Source organism: Puma concolor, chromosome A1 (assembly GCF_028749965.1).
Source record: "Puma concolor isolate L17-30 chromosome A1, mPumCon1.1.hap2, whole genome shotgun sequence".
Lineage (NCBI taxonomy): Eukaryota > Metazoa > Chordata > Mammalia > Carnivora > Felidae > Puma > Puma concolor.
Genome location: NC_141667.1, coordinates 230,045,610 through 230,062,485, shown reverse-complemented (window position 1 = coordinate 230,062,485; position 16,876 = coordinate 230,045,610). Strand labels below are relative to the sequence as shown.

At 41.3% G+C, this 16,876-nt stretch overlaps 1 protein-coding gene across 5 annotated transcripts in view; it reads right to left on the bottom strand.

Moving 5' to 3' along the window:
- The window catches only part of STARD13 (StAR related lipid transfer domain containing 13), a 386,813-nt gene that overhangs the window by 81,274 nt on the left and 288,663 nt on the right, over positions 1 to 16,876 (bottom strand). The window contains exon 1 of one of the 5 annotated variants that reach the window (XM_086713832.1): positions 700 to 6,955. The exons of the other annotated variants lie outside the window; for them this stretch is intronic. Coding sequence (XP_086569958.1) covers positions 700 to 763 — 64 coding nt within the window. The 5' untranslated portion in view covers positions 764 to 6,955. Of the gene's footprint in view, positions 1 to 699; positions 6,956 to 16,876 lie in introns of those variants that run through there. 5 annotated transcript variants of the gene reach the window in all.

Genomic DNA, 16,876 nt, shown 5'->3' with positions numbered 1-16,876 from the left:
AATTGCACCCAGAGTCCGATGGGACGCACGGAGGGACAGCACAGGCAGTCGAGGGCTGACTGTTGACTAGGTTTAAGATCACAGGACGGAGGCAGAGTCTCTCTCTGGTCAGCAACATGAAAGGGCTGGCTGAGAAACAAACACCTTCTTCAATATATTTCCATAAAACAGCAAGAGATCTTCTGTTCTGACGGCAACTTGTGCATTTTATTCAGGAGCGCACCCAACGTCCTGCAGAGGTAACCTCAGAGATGGAACCCAGATTTTATCACTCTCTAAAAATCCATCACGGTTCTCAGATGCCTCCAAAGTAAAATCCAAACTTCTGGGGACGGCATACAAGTCTTGAGCTCAGCGTACGTCCCAGGCACGTCCTTCTGTGTCTCAGCTGGCCACAGTGCCCCGGACACCAGGGGAACTAAACAACTAGTGGTTCCCTCACATGGCCACCTCCCACCGCTCCAGTCTGCTGTTCCCTGTAGGTACTTTTCCTAGGTCTAGAATGACTTTCTCCCACTTCATCCCATTAGCTAATTCTTCCCTCCCCCTCTGTTTCCCCCTCTGTAATTGCCAGCTCCAGTTTTACCTCCTCTGCGAAGTCCTTCCTGTGAAGATCGCCCTCTCCTGCCACACGGTAAGCAAGTGAGGTTCGCCCGTCACTCTTTTGCACCCACTGTGTACTTCTGACCCAGCACTTACCCGGCACTGGAATTTTCGGTTTACTCTGCTTTCCTGTCTCCCTCCACAGGCATTGTCTTTGCATATCCTGCACCAACCAACGGGCTTGATTAACGTTTGCGTGGCAAACTGAGGAAGCTTCCAGTACAGAGGCTCGAAGAAATGTAGAGCAAGGAGTAAAAAAAGAGTCCTCTCGAATGCTTCCGGCCACTGACAGTGGAGAAGAACCTCACTGCTCCCCAGTGACCTGTGAAGCATCAGCAAAGATTCCAAACCTCCACACTTCCTTTTGCTCATTGTTTTCATTCACATTAAAAAGGAACACCATGGATTTGCATCACAGCCTCAAAATAAAGTCATAGGGAGAAAGGATTCCGTTTGGAACAGAAAGAACCACATACTTTCTAATAAATCAAACCCCTAAAGAGAACTGAAATGGGAGGTGGGGTATGTTCCTCTCATTCCCCACATTATCAACAGGGTCTCTTAGTAGCACACAGAACTCTCGACTCATAGGGAAACAGCTCAGGAGTTACATTATAATGCCAATGGTCGATCTTCGGTTTGAAATTTCCAAATCTTTTCTTATATGCCCTTTAAGATGATAAATACAGTTTGAAACACTCTGCAGTTGACTACAAATAGCAAAGATGATGTTTCCAAAGGACTTCCTCCTTCTTGGGCCAGAGTACCTTCAGAGCACCGTGCACATGCTAACTCCAAGTTCAGAGCCTCCTTCAAATTTTACTCCTGTCTTCTCTGTCAAGCGCGTTTTTTATTTACACTCCAAACAGTGTATTATTTAGACATTCCATAACCTCACTTACTTCCCAACACAACAATGTTGGTATCATCAAATGTAGAGTATTTGAAATTAATAATCCCCAAACAGAAAAAAAGATCCATACATCATCTATCTTCAGTTTCTCACATTCTAGGTTAAAAATTCTCCTTGGCATAATGGTTTCTATCAGCAAAACCGAGACTGCACTAAATTACTGATAAGTTCTTCCGGAAACCTCCTCTATGGAACTCCCCTTCAGGGATTTACAACCATTCTCCACAGGCTTTATACTGATACCTCCGTTCCCGATCATGCTGTGAAAATAGATGGGGAACAATTCACAGTAGTGCTTTGAGATGCTTGTCTGGGAAAGTGGGGGTGTACCACTCTTGCTGATGTCATTGTCATTTCTCAAATTCCAGCCCTGGCCACCCTCCCATCTGGGCTACTTTTTTAATCTGGAATTCTCTCTCCCAGCCTTCCCTCACTACCCACTCACCTGACCTCTGGGGGAACCATGAGTCACTTCCTGTTCTTTAAACTTGTGGCTAAACTTCCTCTTCTGTAAGAGGCTTGAACTGGGGGTGTGACGAGAGGCACTGGGAGGCAGAAGGCTGCCTGGAAGGCAGGCAGAAAGGAGAGAAGAGTACCATTCCGTCCATATTAGAGAGTGAGTTGTTGAAGACTGCTAACTCCTGATTTTTCCAGGAGGTACTTATTGCCATCACAGTATTAACCTGACTTGTACAATTATCTGAGTTTGATTTACCTCCTGATTCAGTCTTCACCTCTCCACTGCCTACCTGCAACTTCAGAAAGAATGGTGGGTGAAACATGTAAAAAGCAAATTTATCAATCTTATATCTACGAAAAATCTGGGCAAATCTGGGACCTAATTCAAATAAGTGGTTGGATGGGCATCTATTTTATTGAGACTGGCAGCTTTATTTGCCATCAAAATTAATACATTGGATGTAGTACATAAGTCTTAGCTTCCCAGGTCAGTTTTTAATAAGAGGATATTTTTACTATGGTCGTTTTTTTAAATCAGGGATTTTTTAAATAATATTGTGGCAGAGACAAGCAAAGTCTACATTTCCCAAACCTGTGGGTGGACTATGATCACCAGCCTCGCTGGCAGGCAGGCCCCGGGAAGGAGTTCTGTGCAAAGGTACGCAAGCGAATCTGCTTTGTGATTTACCGCCCCTTCTCCTTCTTTACCCATGAGTGGTTGCGCCCATGCCCAGGCGACCCAGGACCTCAGATGCTGCGTGTTGAGGTCGGGGAGATCAGCCAGCCTAGGTCTGGAGCAGATCTTATTCCAGAGTGAATGGGAAACCGACTTTTAGCTGGTTGACATCATAACGCTTTGGGGACAGGGACTTCGCCTTGCTTGATGTTGGATCCCCAGTGGCCGCCTCGTGCCTGGAGAGGAGTAGGTATATAGCCGATGTTTACGGAATAATGAATGTTGTGTGCGTTTAAGGGTGTGCAATGAAAAATCAAAGTGCACACAGAGAGTTAATTTGAAAAAATTCTCTGAGGATGCTTTGCTACTACTACTCCTGCACACACACACACACACACACACACACACACCCCTTCCCTCTAAATATTACCTAAAACTCTTTTGATTTTTATGTCCATTTTCGTTTCATGGAAATCATCCCACTTTCAATACACACTACACGAAGATACATTGTGAAACTGTTTCTTTTGAAAAAGACGCAATTCTGGTCCCCTTCACCCCTGCCCCGACCTTTGCAAATAAAGCCGATCTTAGTTGACTGAACATGTTTGTTACACTGCTCATCAGTTTTAGAGAATCAAATATGTTTCAAAACCACTTTGGGGTTATCCAGACTTTAAAGGCAGATGCCCTGCAGGGATACTAACTGGTGGGTGGGTTTCTTTGCTCGGTCTTCTCTTGCCCCTTCAGACTACCCTGTGAAAATGACAAAGGGTAGGACACTTTGCTTTAACAACAGAACCCACAAATCCCTTATACGTTTGTATTTATTTTCAGGCTAAAGGTGATTTCTAGGCTAAAGACTATGAAGTGGCATTTGATATTTCCTTTTTAAACTAATTGTGACTAGATACTGGAACTATATGTTTAGTATCTGTTGGGATAAATTAATAATAATACTACAACTTGTATTTACGCTCTTTTTGTCATTTAAAAAATGTTTCATTTCCTTTATTTCTGTTGCCTAAAAAGTAACACAAGGGATAGCTTGAAATAAAATCATAGGAAAGAGTTACAAACCAACATTAAAAAAAAAAATCCTTTTGCAAATTTGCAAGAGGTGATAGCAGGCACATGTATAATTTGTCTGAAATCTCCAAGTGGCTGTATCTTCTAACACTAGTATTAAATGACTAGTTATAAGAAAGAAGCAATAGAGGGAGTGAGAATGGAAGGAAAGAAGGAGGAAAGGAGGGAGGGAAGGAGGGAAGGAAGGAAGGAAGGAAGGAAGGAAGGAAAGAAGGAAGGAAGGAAGGAGGGAAGGGAGGAAGGAAGGGAGGAAGGAAGGAAGGAGGGAAGGAAGGAAGGGAAGAAGAGAGGGAGGGGGAAGGGAGGAAGGAAGGGTGAAGGGAATGAAGAAGGACTCTAACAATATGTCATCCTTTCAGACTACCTAAACAAATATGTGGCTGGCACCTGTAGAGGTAGTCCGGCACCAGTACTCCAGGACACTTGTATTTGGTCATCTGGCTACTGCATATGAACATCCTTCTAACAAAGAAAGAACTTGCTGCTTACCTTTCCTGCTCTGTATTGGCACCTTCATGGACAGTGCCCAGTTTATAGCTATTTCTCAAATCAGAAACTTTGACACATTTCTCAATTTCACCTTTCTAAATACATTCATCTCGCTTAGCTTGGTCACTCTTCCCATCTACAAGATGGTTCTCTGAACCCTTTGCTCCCTGTCTTTGTCCTGTCCTGGGTATTCCGGATTTCTAGCAGGAGTTCAATGAAAGTCACTAGTGGAAATGTACCACCTGAAGTCTCACCTTACTTTCAACTTGAATCTACTTTCAATCATTTTAACTACCACTGCACAAATGATGATCCCAAACCCAACTCTAGATTTATGTTATTCTAAAGTTTAGCTTCCTAACTCCCTCTGGGTGAAAAACAACCTTCTCGCTGTACTAGGTACCATGTGATCATCTAGTGAGTTCATATTAACTGATGAATAAATATTTGGCTAAAGTTCATTATGGTTAATGAATGTCTATTTGGGCTTTATTTTACCCTGAACCTGGCTTATTTCAAAAATATCTTAAGGATTTACTGAGATAGGCATGAAAGCAAAACTTTAAATGTTTTTAAGCCTGTGGCTCTTAACACCACCACGATAGAACAAAAATAAAAGGGCATACAGTTGGAATCCCGTAGCCATTTCTCAACGTGTCCAATATAAATCACACAGTCTTTTAAAAAAATCCAAGAATTCAAAATAAACAAACAAAAAAAGCAGGGTTACTCCAAGGCATTTTTTTTGTCCTAGAATATTTTTATTTTACCCCTCAGACTCCTCTCCCAAAATATCCCAATGCTCATTTGAATACAATCTTTAACGGGAAACAGCACATAACCTTCCAAACAGGCAGAAAATGATTTGCTAAAACCATGGGAATGGGTGATCGGCCTTTGGCAGAACAAGATGGCTTCACTGCCTTAGTACTGAAATTAGCAGGAATAACAAAACAATTTCTCCTCACACACAATGGCTAGCGTCATACCTAAACCCCCCTGGCTTCTAAAATGAAAAAGAAAGAAGAGGAAATTGAACTTTGTACAGTTACCTCTGTGCATCTGTCAGGAACACAGAGAAAAGACTGTGAACTAGTAAAGTTTCAACGCTAAGAAACATTTCCAAAGAGACTGTGGAATTTTGTAAACGGTTTAAAAGGTATATTTACTTTAATAAGTTATGACATAAACAGGTACTAAAGTGAAATCACTACATTAAAAAAAAAAAACTGTCCACACAATTTTCAGCTTTTTAAGTGTACTTTTCTTGGGGAAGCTTTGATGATTGGCCACTGTGGGTTATTAGATAGTAAGTGAAGTAATTTCTGAATGCTTTTAATTTAATGAAACTATTTGGTCATAGTCCATCTGTTGCTGTTACCAAAAGGTTTACTTTTCTTGGGGAGGGGGGAAGTGTATATATTAGAAATATATTAGAAATTATGAGTTGGGGGACACATAGCTGGCTCAGTTGTGAGAGCATGAGACTCTTGATCTCGGGGTTGTGAATTCAAGGTCCACGTTGGGTGTACAAATTACTTAAAAATAAGATATTAAAAAAAAGAAATTAGGGGGGGGGGAAAGAGAGCCTGCAGAAGGCAGAGGCTTTTACAGAACAATCTGTTTCTCTGAAGGAGAGTTAAGGGATGCCTGGTGAAACCACCAAAGTGCCTAGCTAGCTGTGTGACCTTGGACAACACTTTAACCTTCCTGATCCCAGGCTTCTTGGTAAGATGAGTAAAATGAGGTCTCTTTCAGAGTCTTTTAATGCTCTGAAATCCTGTGATCTGAAAAGATAAAATGTTATGTTGACAGTATCTGAAATCAGTGAGAGCAATGCCATATTGGAACAACGTCACAGGACTTCAGAGGAGATAAACCGTACCTATGTTCTGGCTACATGAGTGTAGACAAGAGCCACACCCATGCTAACCGAATCCAAGAATCCTATATGAACGCTGTAGGAGAGTTAAGGTCAGTCCTACACTTTTTTGCTAGGAAAGCATTGTTGGTGAGCTCTAATCCAAATGGTTTATATGATTTCATATTGTGGTCTCTGACATAGCAAGAGAAACATCCTGAGAAACCACAGTCTCAGCTGCTGAGTCTTTGTCTCGCACATTATCCCCAACTCGGTCCTTTGCTTGATTTTATTCTTAAATATAACATTTCTGATCGCTTTCTGTTTTGTAATCTAATTCTAATAAGGACAAGAAGACAGACAGGATTCTGGCTGGAGGGAGAGGAATAAAAGGGCATTTTTTCAAAAGGCAGCCAGTTATTCTAAGACAGTTATTAAAATGTCTGGGTAAATGACCTCATACTGCACTCAGCCTGCAAATCAGCCAGGCAATCTGGCCCTTCGTGCATATGGCTTTGGACTGCTTTCTGTGAAATCGAGTTACAGGAATCTGTGAACAGAAGTCCTTTTTTTCAGCAGTTCCTATAGCACCTGACAGTGTCAGGCACATGGTGGCATGGTAAAATTTGCTGACAATTTCCTAAACAGCTCTCATGGAAAAGGCCAGAAAATAAATTCTACACCGTGTGAAGGCTTTAGGCATTTTATAGTTTGACGAGAGATAAACATTTGCTATAATGGGAATGGGAAAATTTACTAAACAGGGAATAAACTATTTAAAGGCTAAAACAGTATATTGGTAAATTTGCTTCCGTTATTCTTTAACTTGTAAATCATAATCATGTATACTTGTTTTCCTGGAAATAAATATTATCACTAGAATACTGCAGGGTTGTTGTTGTTGTTGTTTTTGTTGTTTTTTGAAGTGTATTCAGAAATGTTCTCCCTGATTTAAATTGTATAAGGAAGGCTTATAGGGCCCAAAAGTCCATTTGATTCTTGTTTTAATTGTCTCATATGCCATTCGGGTATTTTGCTAAAAAGTATCTGCACGGTTATTGTTAATATCATGTGCTAGGCATGATGCTAAATATGTTACGCATTTATATACGATGACTCATTGAATCCTCATAACAACCTCTAAAAAAGTATTATCATCCCCATTTTATGGAGGAAGAAACCAAGGCTCAGGGAGATTAAATAAAGTGCCAAGGTCGTACAACAGTGATGCCATATGTGATACCAAGGGCTTCTGCTCCATTTCTAGTCCTTACTTATAACCATATGGGAATACATAGAAAAGAAAAAACAAAAAAAACAAAAAACCCAGCAAAGCGTTTCACATCCTTCTGAAAGAAGACTGGGTATAAATTATAAATAAAAAAGCAACTAAAGGAAAAAAACTCACTTACATAATTTCCCCATTTGTTTATTCAGACCTTAATCAGCCATTAAATGTATATGTCACCTCACCAGACAATGTGAGGAATAGACAAGAGGTCAACTAAAAGGCAGTGCTTAAACTGTGATGAAAATGAGGAGAAAGGTGAATCATCAAGCAATATTTTCCTAAATATCTTCCAATATTTCTTGACTCCTTGTGGAAGGTTCTAAGTGGAAATTCTAGGTTCCTGGCAAGGGGAAGTCGCTAATAGCTATGGAAGAGGAGGGGAGCAGCAAAATGAGGGCAGCATAGTAACAGCGTTGTTGTGGGACATAATCCAGACAAAGCACAGTACCAAGCCCTTCTCCCTATGATCGCACACGCTACTGACCCTCTGAGATAGACATTATGATCGCCACTCTGGAGATGAGCAGGAGGAAAGTGCACACAACCAGAGACAATGTCGGCATTCAGACCCAGATCCTTCTGAGCCTGAGCCTTCCACCCTTCCGGGACACCACGCCCCTCCAAGTGGTCCCACTGCAGGGTATCCTCTGCCACTGCCCAGAGCTTGCAGTGGGAAAACAAGGAAACCAAGAAGGGGACCCTAACGTGGGGGGCAGGGGAGACCACGGGCACAGATCAGTAAAATGAATGGGGAGGTTTATCCAGCAATCTGTACTGTTAATTAACTTTAGCTGTCTACCAGCTAAGTACTCTGTGGCTCCATGGTGATTATCAAGCCAGTCAGAATCTCAACTGGGGCCTGATTACTAAATTTAATAGGATTATGCTTTTTTTCCTCTCAGAACTGAATCAAAAAAGTTCTTTTCAGCTGAGGTTTTTGTGTTGTTGTTGTTGTTGTTGTTGTTTTCTATTAGTAAGTCAGTCCAGAATTATCCCAGAGACCTCAAAGATTGTTAGAGCTTCTTTTCACTTATTTGGGGGAAATGAAAGACAGAATTCTTGCAGGGTTGAAGCAAGAGCATAGAAACAGACTCCTCCTGGCCCTTCTTGCCTCAGTCTGGACTTACATTCAATGAACTCAACTCAGCAGAAAAGCCACAGGAATGGGGGCAATGAACACAGTCCGTGCTTAATAACTGGATAGATAAATAAATAAATAAATAAATAAATACATAAATAAATAAATATTTAATGACTTTTGAACCATAAATATACTTCAGTTTTATAAACAGGTATTACCTTAAAATTGCGTGTTAAATGAATTTTTAAAAATAGATCTTAATTTAAATATGGAGGACTACTTAATACTTCATGTTGGAAATATTCTGCTCTGAAATCCAGTTTAGTACGGAGACTAGCTTTTTTCCTTTAAAAAAAAAAGTGTTTTGGCTGAATCTTAAAAAACAACCCTGATTTATGGATCTTGTGAATGTAGATTCTTTTATGGTAAGAAATCATTAAATAGGTTAACCAGCATTTGTTTTGGGTATGGAAGTATGTATTTATATTTAAGCATCATATTTTCAAGTATTCAACACAGAAATGAAATTGGTTTAACATAAACTAGGTATAACTTGTTTGGTTGTTAATGGAAAACTTTTCAAGTCTATCATGCTTTGTTAGTTTGGGGCAGAATATAGGACAAATTAGAAATAGTGAAGAATTAAGATGGAAAAAAAAAAAAAAGGTTCTCAATTCCCAGATCTGGGCTTCTTTGGAGAAAGTGAAAATGGATTTTTTTTTTTTTTGAATGATGAATGATAAACTGCTTTTTAAAAAGGAAATTATGTATGCTGTTACTCATCTTAAAAAATGACCATAGCTTCTATAGAGACTTTGATTCACATGTTTCCTGGGGATACAGCCCCCTCTTGTATAAACATATACACATACCAATATATTATGTGAACTTCAATCTTGTAGTGACTTCAAGGAAAAATTTGTTTTTATAAAAGAACTCACATTTTCCCATGCTTCTTCACTTCTTGTGCAACAACTTTTATGAGATTCTAGTAAACTGTTTTATTTATTTTCCTTTGTTCTTCCCTTCTTACTGGAAGAGATTATCTGGATGTAATCATGTTGAAGGAGAATACATTCTGAATAAGGAGATGCTTTAAATCGATGGCCAACAAGTAAAACGCCCAGTCCTGCCACCACTTTGGATATGGCAACTTAGTTTTACTGGGTCAACACATTCATTTATTCTAATGCTGTCTATGTTCCCTCAAAGCAAGAACTGCTATTTCAGTAACCTCCTAGTTCATCTCTGCAGATTTAGCTACTCTCTGTAACCCAGCTGACTAAAGTTGAAGTTTGTGGCAGTAGAAATACACTGTGTAAATCCCTGGTCTACCTCATCAAAATCCCTGGAGACCGTGTTGTGCTCTCAGCATACTACGCCATAACCCACTAAATCGTTATTTGTATTCACTGAAGTATCAGTAAGCCTGTCTGGTGTTCCAGCCACCTGGAGCTGACAAATATTTTCCTAATAAGAGGGATACCATAGCAACCAGATTTGTGCCATGGATACAAACCAGGCATCATGGGGCTGCAATTTAAGGTGGGACGCAGACTTGCAGCACCCACAACAGTATTATTGTAAAGAGTGTCCTGAGAACTCAAAATTCAGTATTTTGGGGGGTTAAATTCTATAAACACAAGAATGGAAATCACCCCAGACCCTAACAGAAGGAAGGCAGTAACTAAGATTGAAAGAGTTTGTGTTTCAAATCCATTTCTTAGAAGCAATGCCACCTTGGACAAGTTAACGAACTTTTCTGAGTCTCAGTTTTCTCATCTGTAAAATAGGAAGAATAATCCTGCCTCAAAGGGCGGCGGTGAAGTTGAAATGGGATGATATCTATACCGTGGTTAGCAGATGAGAAGGACATGACAACTAACAGCTTTTATCATTAAGATAAACAGGGAGACAATGGATATTTACAGGACATAAGGGCATTGGTCTCCAAAACAGCATGCAGGTGAATAGATTAGAAATTCCTATCTGTGTTAATTTTAAATATTTTATTTCAGTATTTTAGATATTTTGAGGAATAAATTGTTATGCCAGTGTTCCACGTCCATGTCAGGATTTAATACAAGGTGCCCTCACTTAAGCTGTGCACCTGCATGGTGGTTTCTGGGGGTGGGGCGTGCGGAGTTGGGAGTTAGTTATGTAGTGCAGAGGGCTGGCATTGGCTATCCCATGTGCACGTTCATTTTCTGTACTGCCCAGTACAACGATGTACTGAAGTCTATACGTACCTAATTAAGAGGATATGTGGAATACACTGCTTACTTTTAAAGAAACTAACCCTCACAAAATGCACAAGTAACGTAAAAAGATTCCTACAGAGATACCACGAAGAGATGATATTAATTACTAGCAGGAGTGGTCACCAAGCAGTGACAGAGCTGAACATGCCCACTCCCTAGCCCTGTAACATTCACATCTGCAAGGTAAGAACAATGAAAATATAGTTAGACCAGACAAGAAGTCCGCTAGAATAATTCAAAATGGTCCTGAAGATGATCTAAAAGAGGTATATAAGTAAATGTTTATCAGCTTTGGTCTTTAGGACTTGAGACAGTAAATGATAGTGGACCATGTATATAACTTACAAAATGCAAATAAATCCATTGAAAGTATTGGCTCAAGATCATGTTACCGATAGGACCATACATTCGCAGACACATGGGGCCGCTGTGCTGGGGACCATGAGTACAGAGTGGGAGTACCATAGGACCATGTCTGACAGATGCTTGGCAACCATTTTCACAGCGTGGCCTGTATCACATTTGTACTAGGGTAAACAACCATGCTGCTGGAAACCCAAGGTCATCAGACAAGGCCTCTGGCTGTCCCAGGCCCTGTTCAGCCAGCCCAATGGCTGAGGAGCTGAGTATCTTTAGCAGACCTATAAACCGTTTGAGAGTACACCCACATCCCAGAGAGGCACCTAGGAGCACACTGCTTGGAAACTCAGTCCTACAGATAGATTTAGGCAGGGCTAATTATTGAAGAACACAGCTATTAGGTCCTAATGCACTCAACTCTATAGAAAAGGAGAGAGAAAGGTTTTTGTTTTTTTGTTTTTTAAATGGACCTCTTAAGAATCAGCCCACTAAAATGTGCCTGTATCACAACTGGGCTTGTTCTGGAGAAGTTACATATTTATGCTATCTCATTCTCCAGTCTGATAAAGGAACAGATTTTAACTACTTACTAACCTTCTCTTTCTTCTCCGTTGGTGAGCATACTCCAGTTCTGCATGGTCAGCGTTCAGCACAGTGTTCCTTACACAGCAAGTGCTAATACGTTTGTTGAATACACAAGGCCACTGTTAAGCTACAAACACCGTTCATCAGTCCTTCTACTCATGCCCAGTAAGGCTGTCCCTGGTTTCAATTCCCAGCCCTAATCCTAGGCTACCTACTCACTCTTAGCTGACTTCACCTCTTTCTTTGATGAGATCAAGACCCCCCTACAAAAGCTGTTTTAACACGATATATATCCATCTAGGTCACTCAATGTAAAACACCCCAAGTCATCTCTGACTCACTCCTTATTCACCAAACCCACCAGTCAGAGACGGATGCTTTCACCGAAGCAGCTGCTGTCTCTCCTCGTTCTGCACAACTCTGCCGAAACTGGACAGCTAACTCGTGAGCACCCCAGGCTCACCCTACAGCAGAGCCTCTGCGTCTTCTGCTTCCCCTGTTGGATACGCTCTTGCCTCAGACATCCAGGACCCCTCATTCACTTCAAGTCCTCACTCAAGTCCCTTCTCCAGGAAGCCTTCCCTGGGTCCCTTTTCACAAAGTTGAACCCCTCACTCACACCACCCTTCCCAGTTTCATTCATTGTCTTCATTCATTGTCACTAAAATAAACACCTTTTATTTATTTATGTTGCTCATTGTCTGTCTTCCCCACTAGAACACCACAAGCTCCCTGAGGGCAGGAAACTTTGTTTTCCTGTTTTGCTTACTGATGTTCCTCTACTACCTAAAATTGGGCCTGGTGCTCAGTCAGTGTCCAATCAATATTTGTTGAATGAATAGATGGACAGGTGGATGGATGGATTATTGCAGTGGACCTATAAATGGTATCATTGCTTCCTCCCCAATCCACCCTTCTACCAAAATATTCAGCCTCAATCACTACTCTCCTCCCAAATTGTCAGTAGCTATGTGCGATTTATGAAATGACACCTGAAAGCCTTCAGAGATGTGCCCCCAATCTCCCTTTACACCCCCATTTCCCAATGCAGCCATTTCTCCATACATCCTAAGGTCTAGTCACACTGGGGAACCATTCACTTATTCTTGAACACACTGCACGCTTTAAATACTTTTTGTTTTTAGACACATATCCTTTTGTCTTGGAATATCCATTCTCTACTTTGCCCTCTACTGAAATCTATGGATATTTCCAGGCTCTGTTCAAATGGCATATCATCCATGAAGCTGCCTCATTCTCTGAATTACATTTTAAGCATGTGTTCCCAGTGCATCGCCTCATGCCTTTAACCAGTATAGAAGTTACTCTCCCTTGAACTGTGTCTGTACCTGCCCCCGAGATGGGACCATAACATCCCTGAATAACATAACATCCTCTGAATGGGGAATCCCTGCTCCTTTTTGCGGTTCCTTGGACACAGTAAATGACTGATAAAAGTTTGTTGAAATGAAATATATGATATCAGTATAGCTGTGGATTTTGTGATGAGGGAAATGTCCTAAGATAAGCATTTAGATCCTTTGTAGAAGGAATACACCAATACCAAATAAATGAACGTCAGTGAGACCAAAAAGAAAAATAAAATTGTAGCTTAAACAAACATGAAATTGGAGCCTTCAGTAATAAACTCTAAAGATACAGATATCTTATTTCTCTGCTGTAATGCCTGGCACAGAGAAGTCACTTAATTTGGAGTTTGATCCTCAGCTAAAAATAAACTGCTTTATTTAAACTGAGCACTTGCTATTGTTGTTTAACCATTTTGTGGTTTTATTCAAGTTCTCGCAAGGCCTCAAGAACACCAGTCAGGATGCCTCCGTGTTACATAAGGGTTAAGAAACTGTATCTCATCTGCTTGCTGGTTTCTCCTCCGCAGGCCTGTCCCCGTAACGTACACAACTAGTCACTAGCCAGGCCCAGTACACGTGGTCCAGTATGCAGGATAATAAGCACGTATGGAAAGAACAGCAGTTCTTAGGAGATTGTACAAAATCATTGTTTTCTTGTGGAAAGTAGAGAACCAATAATTCCAAGAAGCTTTTATAGCACAATCCTTGCTGAGACAGTAGAGAGCGAGTTTATTCAGATAGGGTCCTCCCACCCTCTGCTGACTGCAGAATACATAGGTCTCCTGCAAGGGCCCTCTGCAGAGGCTGAAGGGTAAGGCGTGCTCCTCTCGAGCCTCCTCCCCTCTGGTATGCTGATGGCCCTTACCCTCTTGCTTGGTATCCTGTAGGGCTACCTGGGCTGGTGGATTCTGAGTCCTCCTTCAGCTAGCAGCTTGCTCTCTCGTCTACTTCTAGCTCAGATCATCAGCTGGGCTCAGCTTAAGCTACATAACCGGCCAACCTTACCCCTGTGCTGTCTATTTCTGTGGGTGGAAGCCACTGGCAAGGTGTAGTAAGCTAAGGCACCAGCCCCGTGGAGACATGTCGCCTCAGGCTTCCACAGCCTCGTGAGAACAAGGCCACTTCAAGGAGCTTTCCTGATTATGAAGCCTTAGGTTTTCTGTGGGATAAACCCCTCAGGACTCCACTTTCTCCTGCTCCCTCTACCCACAGCCTGATGCACTGACACTGCATGCTGGCTTGGCTGCAGCCCATGTGGGGACATGTTGAATTGTCTATTCATTACTGGGTTTGTATTCATTTTTGAACTTGGCATCCCTTCACCATAAAAACAGTGACCTTTTTTGAGGCAAGGGACTTATATCACTTACTCGGCAGCATCCCAAACAGGACCATTTAGAAAGGTCTTTAAAGAAGGCACCTGTTCCTCTACCCTTTTAAGACAGGGTGGGCAGGGGTTCTGAGGAAGTGTTCTCGCTCACCAGCAGTCTTTTGCCCCAGGCTCTTTACTGAGAGCTTCAGGGAGTGGCACCTTTAGTGGGGATGCATTCGGAATATTATTCCAAGGACCGAAAAAAGAAAACCTCCCCTCTTGAACAAAGAAGCAGGTGATGGATAGTATCTCTCGGGGGCTGAGGCTCCATTTATCACTGAAGCTGTAAAACAGAGTGGAGCTTCTAACTCAGTTCAGTGTTCAATAACCACACAACCCTGATATGATAGATCGGTTCCAGTATTCCTGTGGTTTATCCTGACATAACTTGCAGAAACTATTATGATAAAATGGCTTTACCTCCTCCAGTGATTCCATGCAAAAAGAGATTAAATAAGGGATTATAAAAAGCTTCCACAATTTACATAGTTTTCTTCAGAGTCATTTAACAAGTAGACTCAAGTTTCCCCTTTTTAACTGTTTTTAACCTCAATTAAAGAGAAAAGCTAAACCAGTTAGATTTCCATTTCTCTGCGATAGTCTATTTTTTAATGCAAACGGGTAAAACAGTCCTCTTGGGTCCCTCCTGATGCTAAATTTTTGTTCCCTCAGAGTTTTCAAATTTTGGCCTCGAAGGTTACCCTATGTTTAACGTTTTCTAAATTTCAAAAAGGGAGAGCAGGGGCGCCTGGGTGGCTCAGTCAGTTGAGCATCTGACTCTTGGTTTCGGCTCAGGTATGATCCCAGAGTCATGGGATCGAGACCCGCATCCACTGAGCCTACACTCAGTGTGGAGCTCGCTTAAGATTCTCTCTTTCTCCCTTTGTCCCCTCCCCCTCTCGAGCTCTCTCTCTAAAAAAAATAAAAATAAAAAAATAAAAAAGGGAGAGCAGAAATTTAGAAGGCTGGTATGAAGTTGCTAAACTTGATTGCTCTAAATATGCCCTTGGTTCTACGTAAAGTATCTAAAAACGGCAGCCCTTAGGTCACTGTAATTAGTGTATAATTGATCAAAAACCTTTGGATTATTAAGAATTTTATTCAGATTATTAAAATAATGCTGGTTAATTTGTCATTTTTCATAATATTTATGAATAATATCATGTTAAACCTCTTGTTCAGAAAGCTTTGTCTACATTATTTTGTTTTGTTTACCACTACTTTAGGATAATTTCCTAGAAGGGGGATTACTGGATCAGAAGGTCTTGATAAATACTGCCAAACTGCTTTTCAGAAAGATGCTTAGATTTTCTTTTTTTTTTTTTTTAATTTTTTTTTTCAACGTTTATTTATTTTTGGGACAGAGAGAGACAGAGCATGAACGGGGGAGGGGCAGGGAGAGAGGGAGACACAGAATCGGAAACAGGCTCCAGGCTCTGAGCCATCAGCCCAGAGCCTGACGCGGGGCTCGAACTCCCGGACCGCGAGATCGTGACCTGGCTGAAGTCGGACGCTTAACCGACTGCGCCACCCAGGTGCCCCTAGATTTTCTTTTTAAAACATATCTAGCCATAGATATATCAAGGATCTTTCTGAACCAACAGTGTTGATTGATAGTTTTAATTTTTAGTTAGCTAAGTGTAATTAGTAGGACTCACATATGACTATGTAGGTTAACCATTTATTTACATATAGTGCCTTCTGTCATTGGAGTCTCAGGTTCCCATTCTAAATGGGTCTATATACTACATATACTAGGTAGCTTTGGAGGATGAAGAGACTGATAAAAAATATGGAGAAAACATTTAGAAGAGCCCAGGGACAGAAATGAGCAGACTGTGGAGATGCGAAAGCACACGGAATAGTAGGGTCAATCTGAGGGTAGGGGTGGGACATGACTGGCAAGCTCGTTAGTTATTTCCATAACAAGCTCTAGGGCTTCAAACATAGAGGGAAAAAACACACCCTTGAGGAGATCAGAAAAGGGTCAAGAGAAGCCTTTGAATGACAGGCAGGATTTTAAAGAAAAGGAAAATAGGAATATTCCAGGAAGCAATTAGTGACTTTAAAGTTTTCAAAGCGTTATCATATATATTATTGTGTCATTTGCCCTTAACAACAACTTAATGGGATAAGGTATACATTCTCACCCATGTTGCCTCAGAGGAACTAGGAGTCAGCAGGATTAAGTGACCGGCCCAAGGTCGGTCACACAGCTGAGTGGGATGGCTCACAGGGCAGCCGTGCTTCACAATTCAGTAGACGGTGCCCATGGGATGGTTTTGTTTGGAGCATGGTGGTCATGGTAGCTGATATTGACAGGTCTGACTTCTGACTTCCCACATCCTTCGCACTCTACTAAATGGCTATCATGTTTATCACGTAAAATGAAAATACACTAGTGGCTCCTACCTTTTACTTTCAATATTTTATACACTGTTGCTTTTATTGGAATATGTGAGGGAG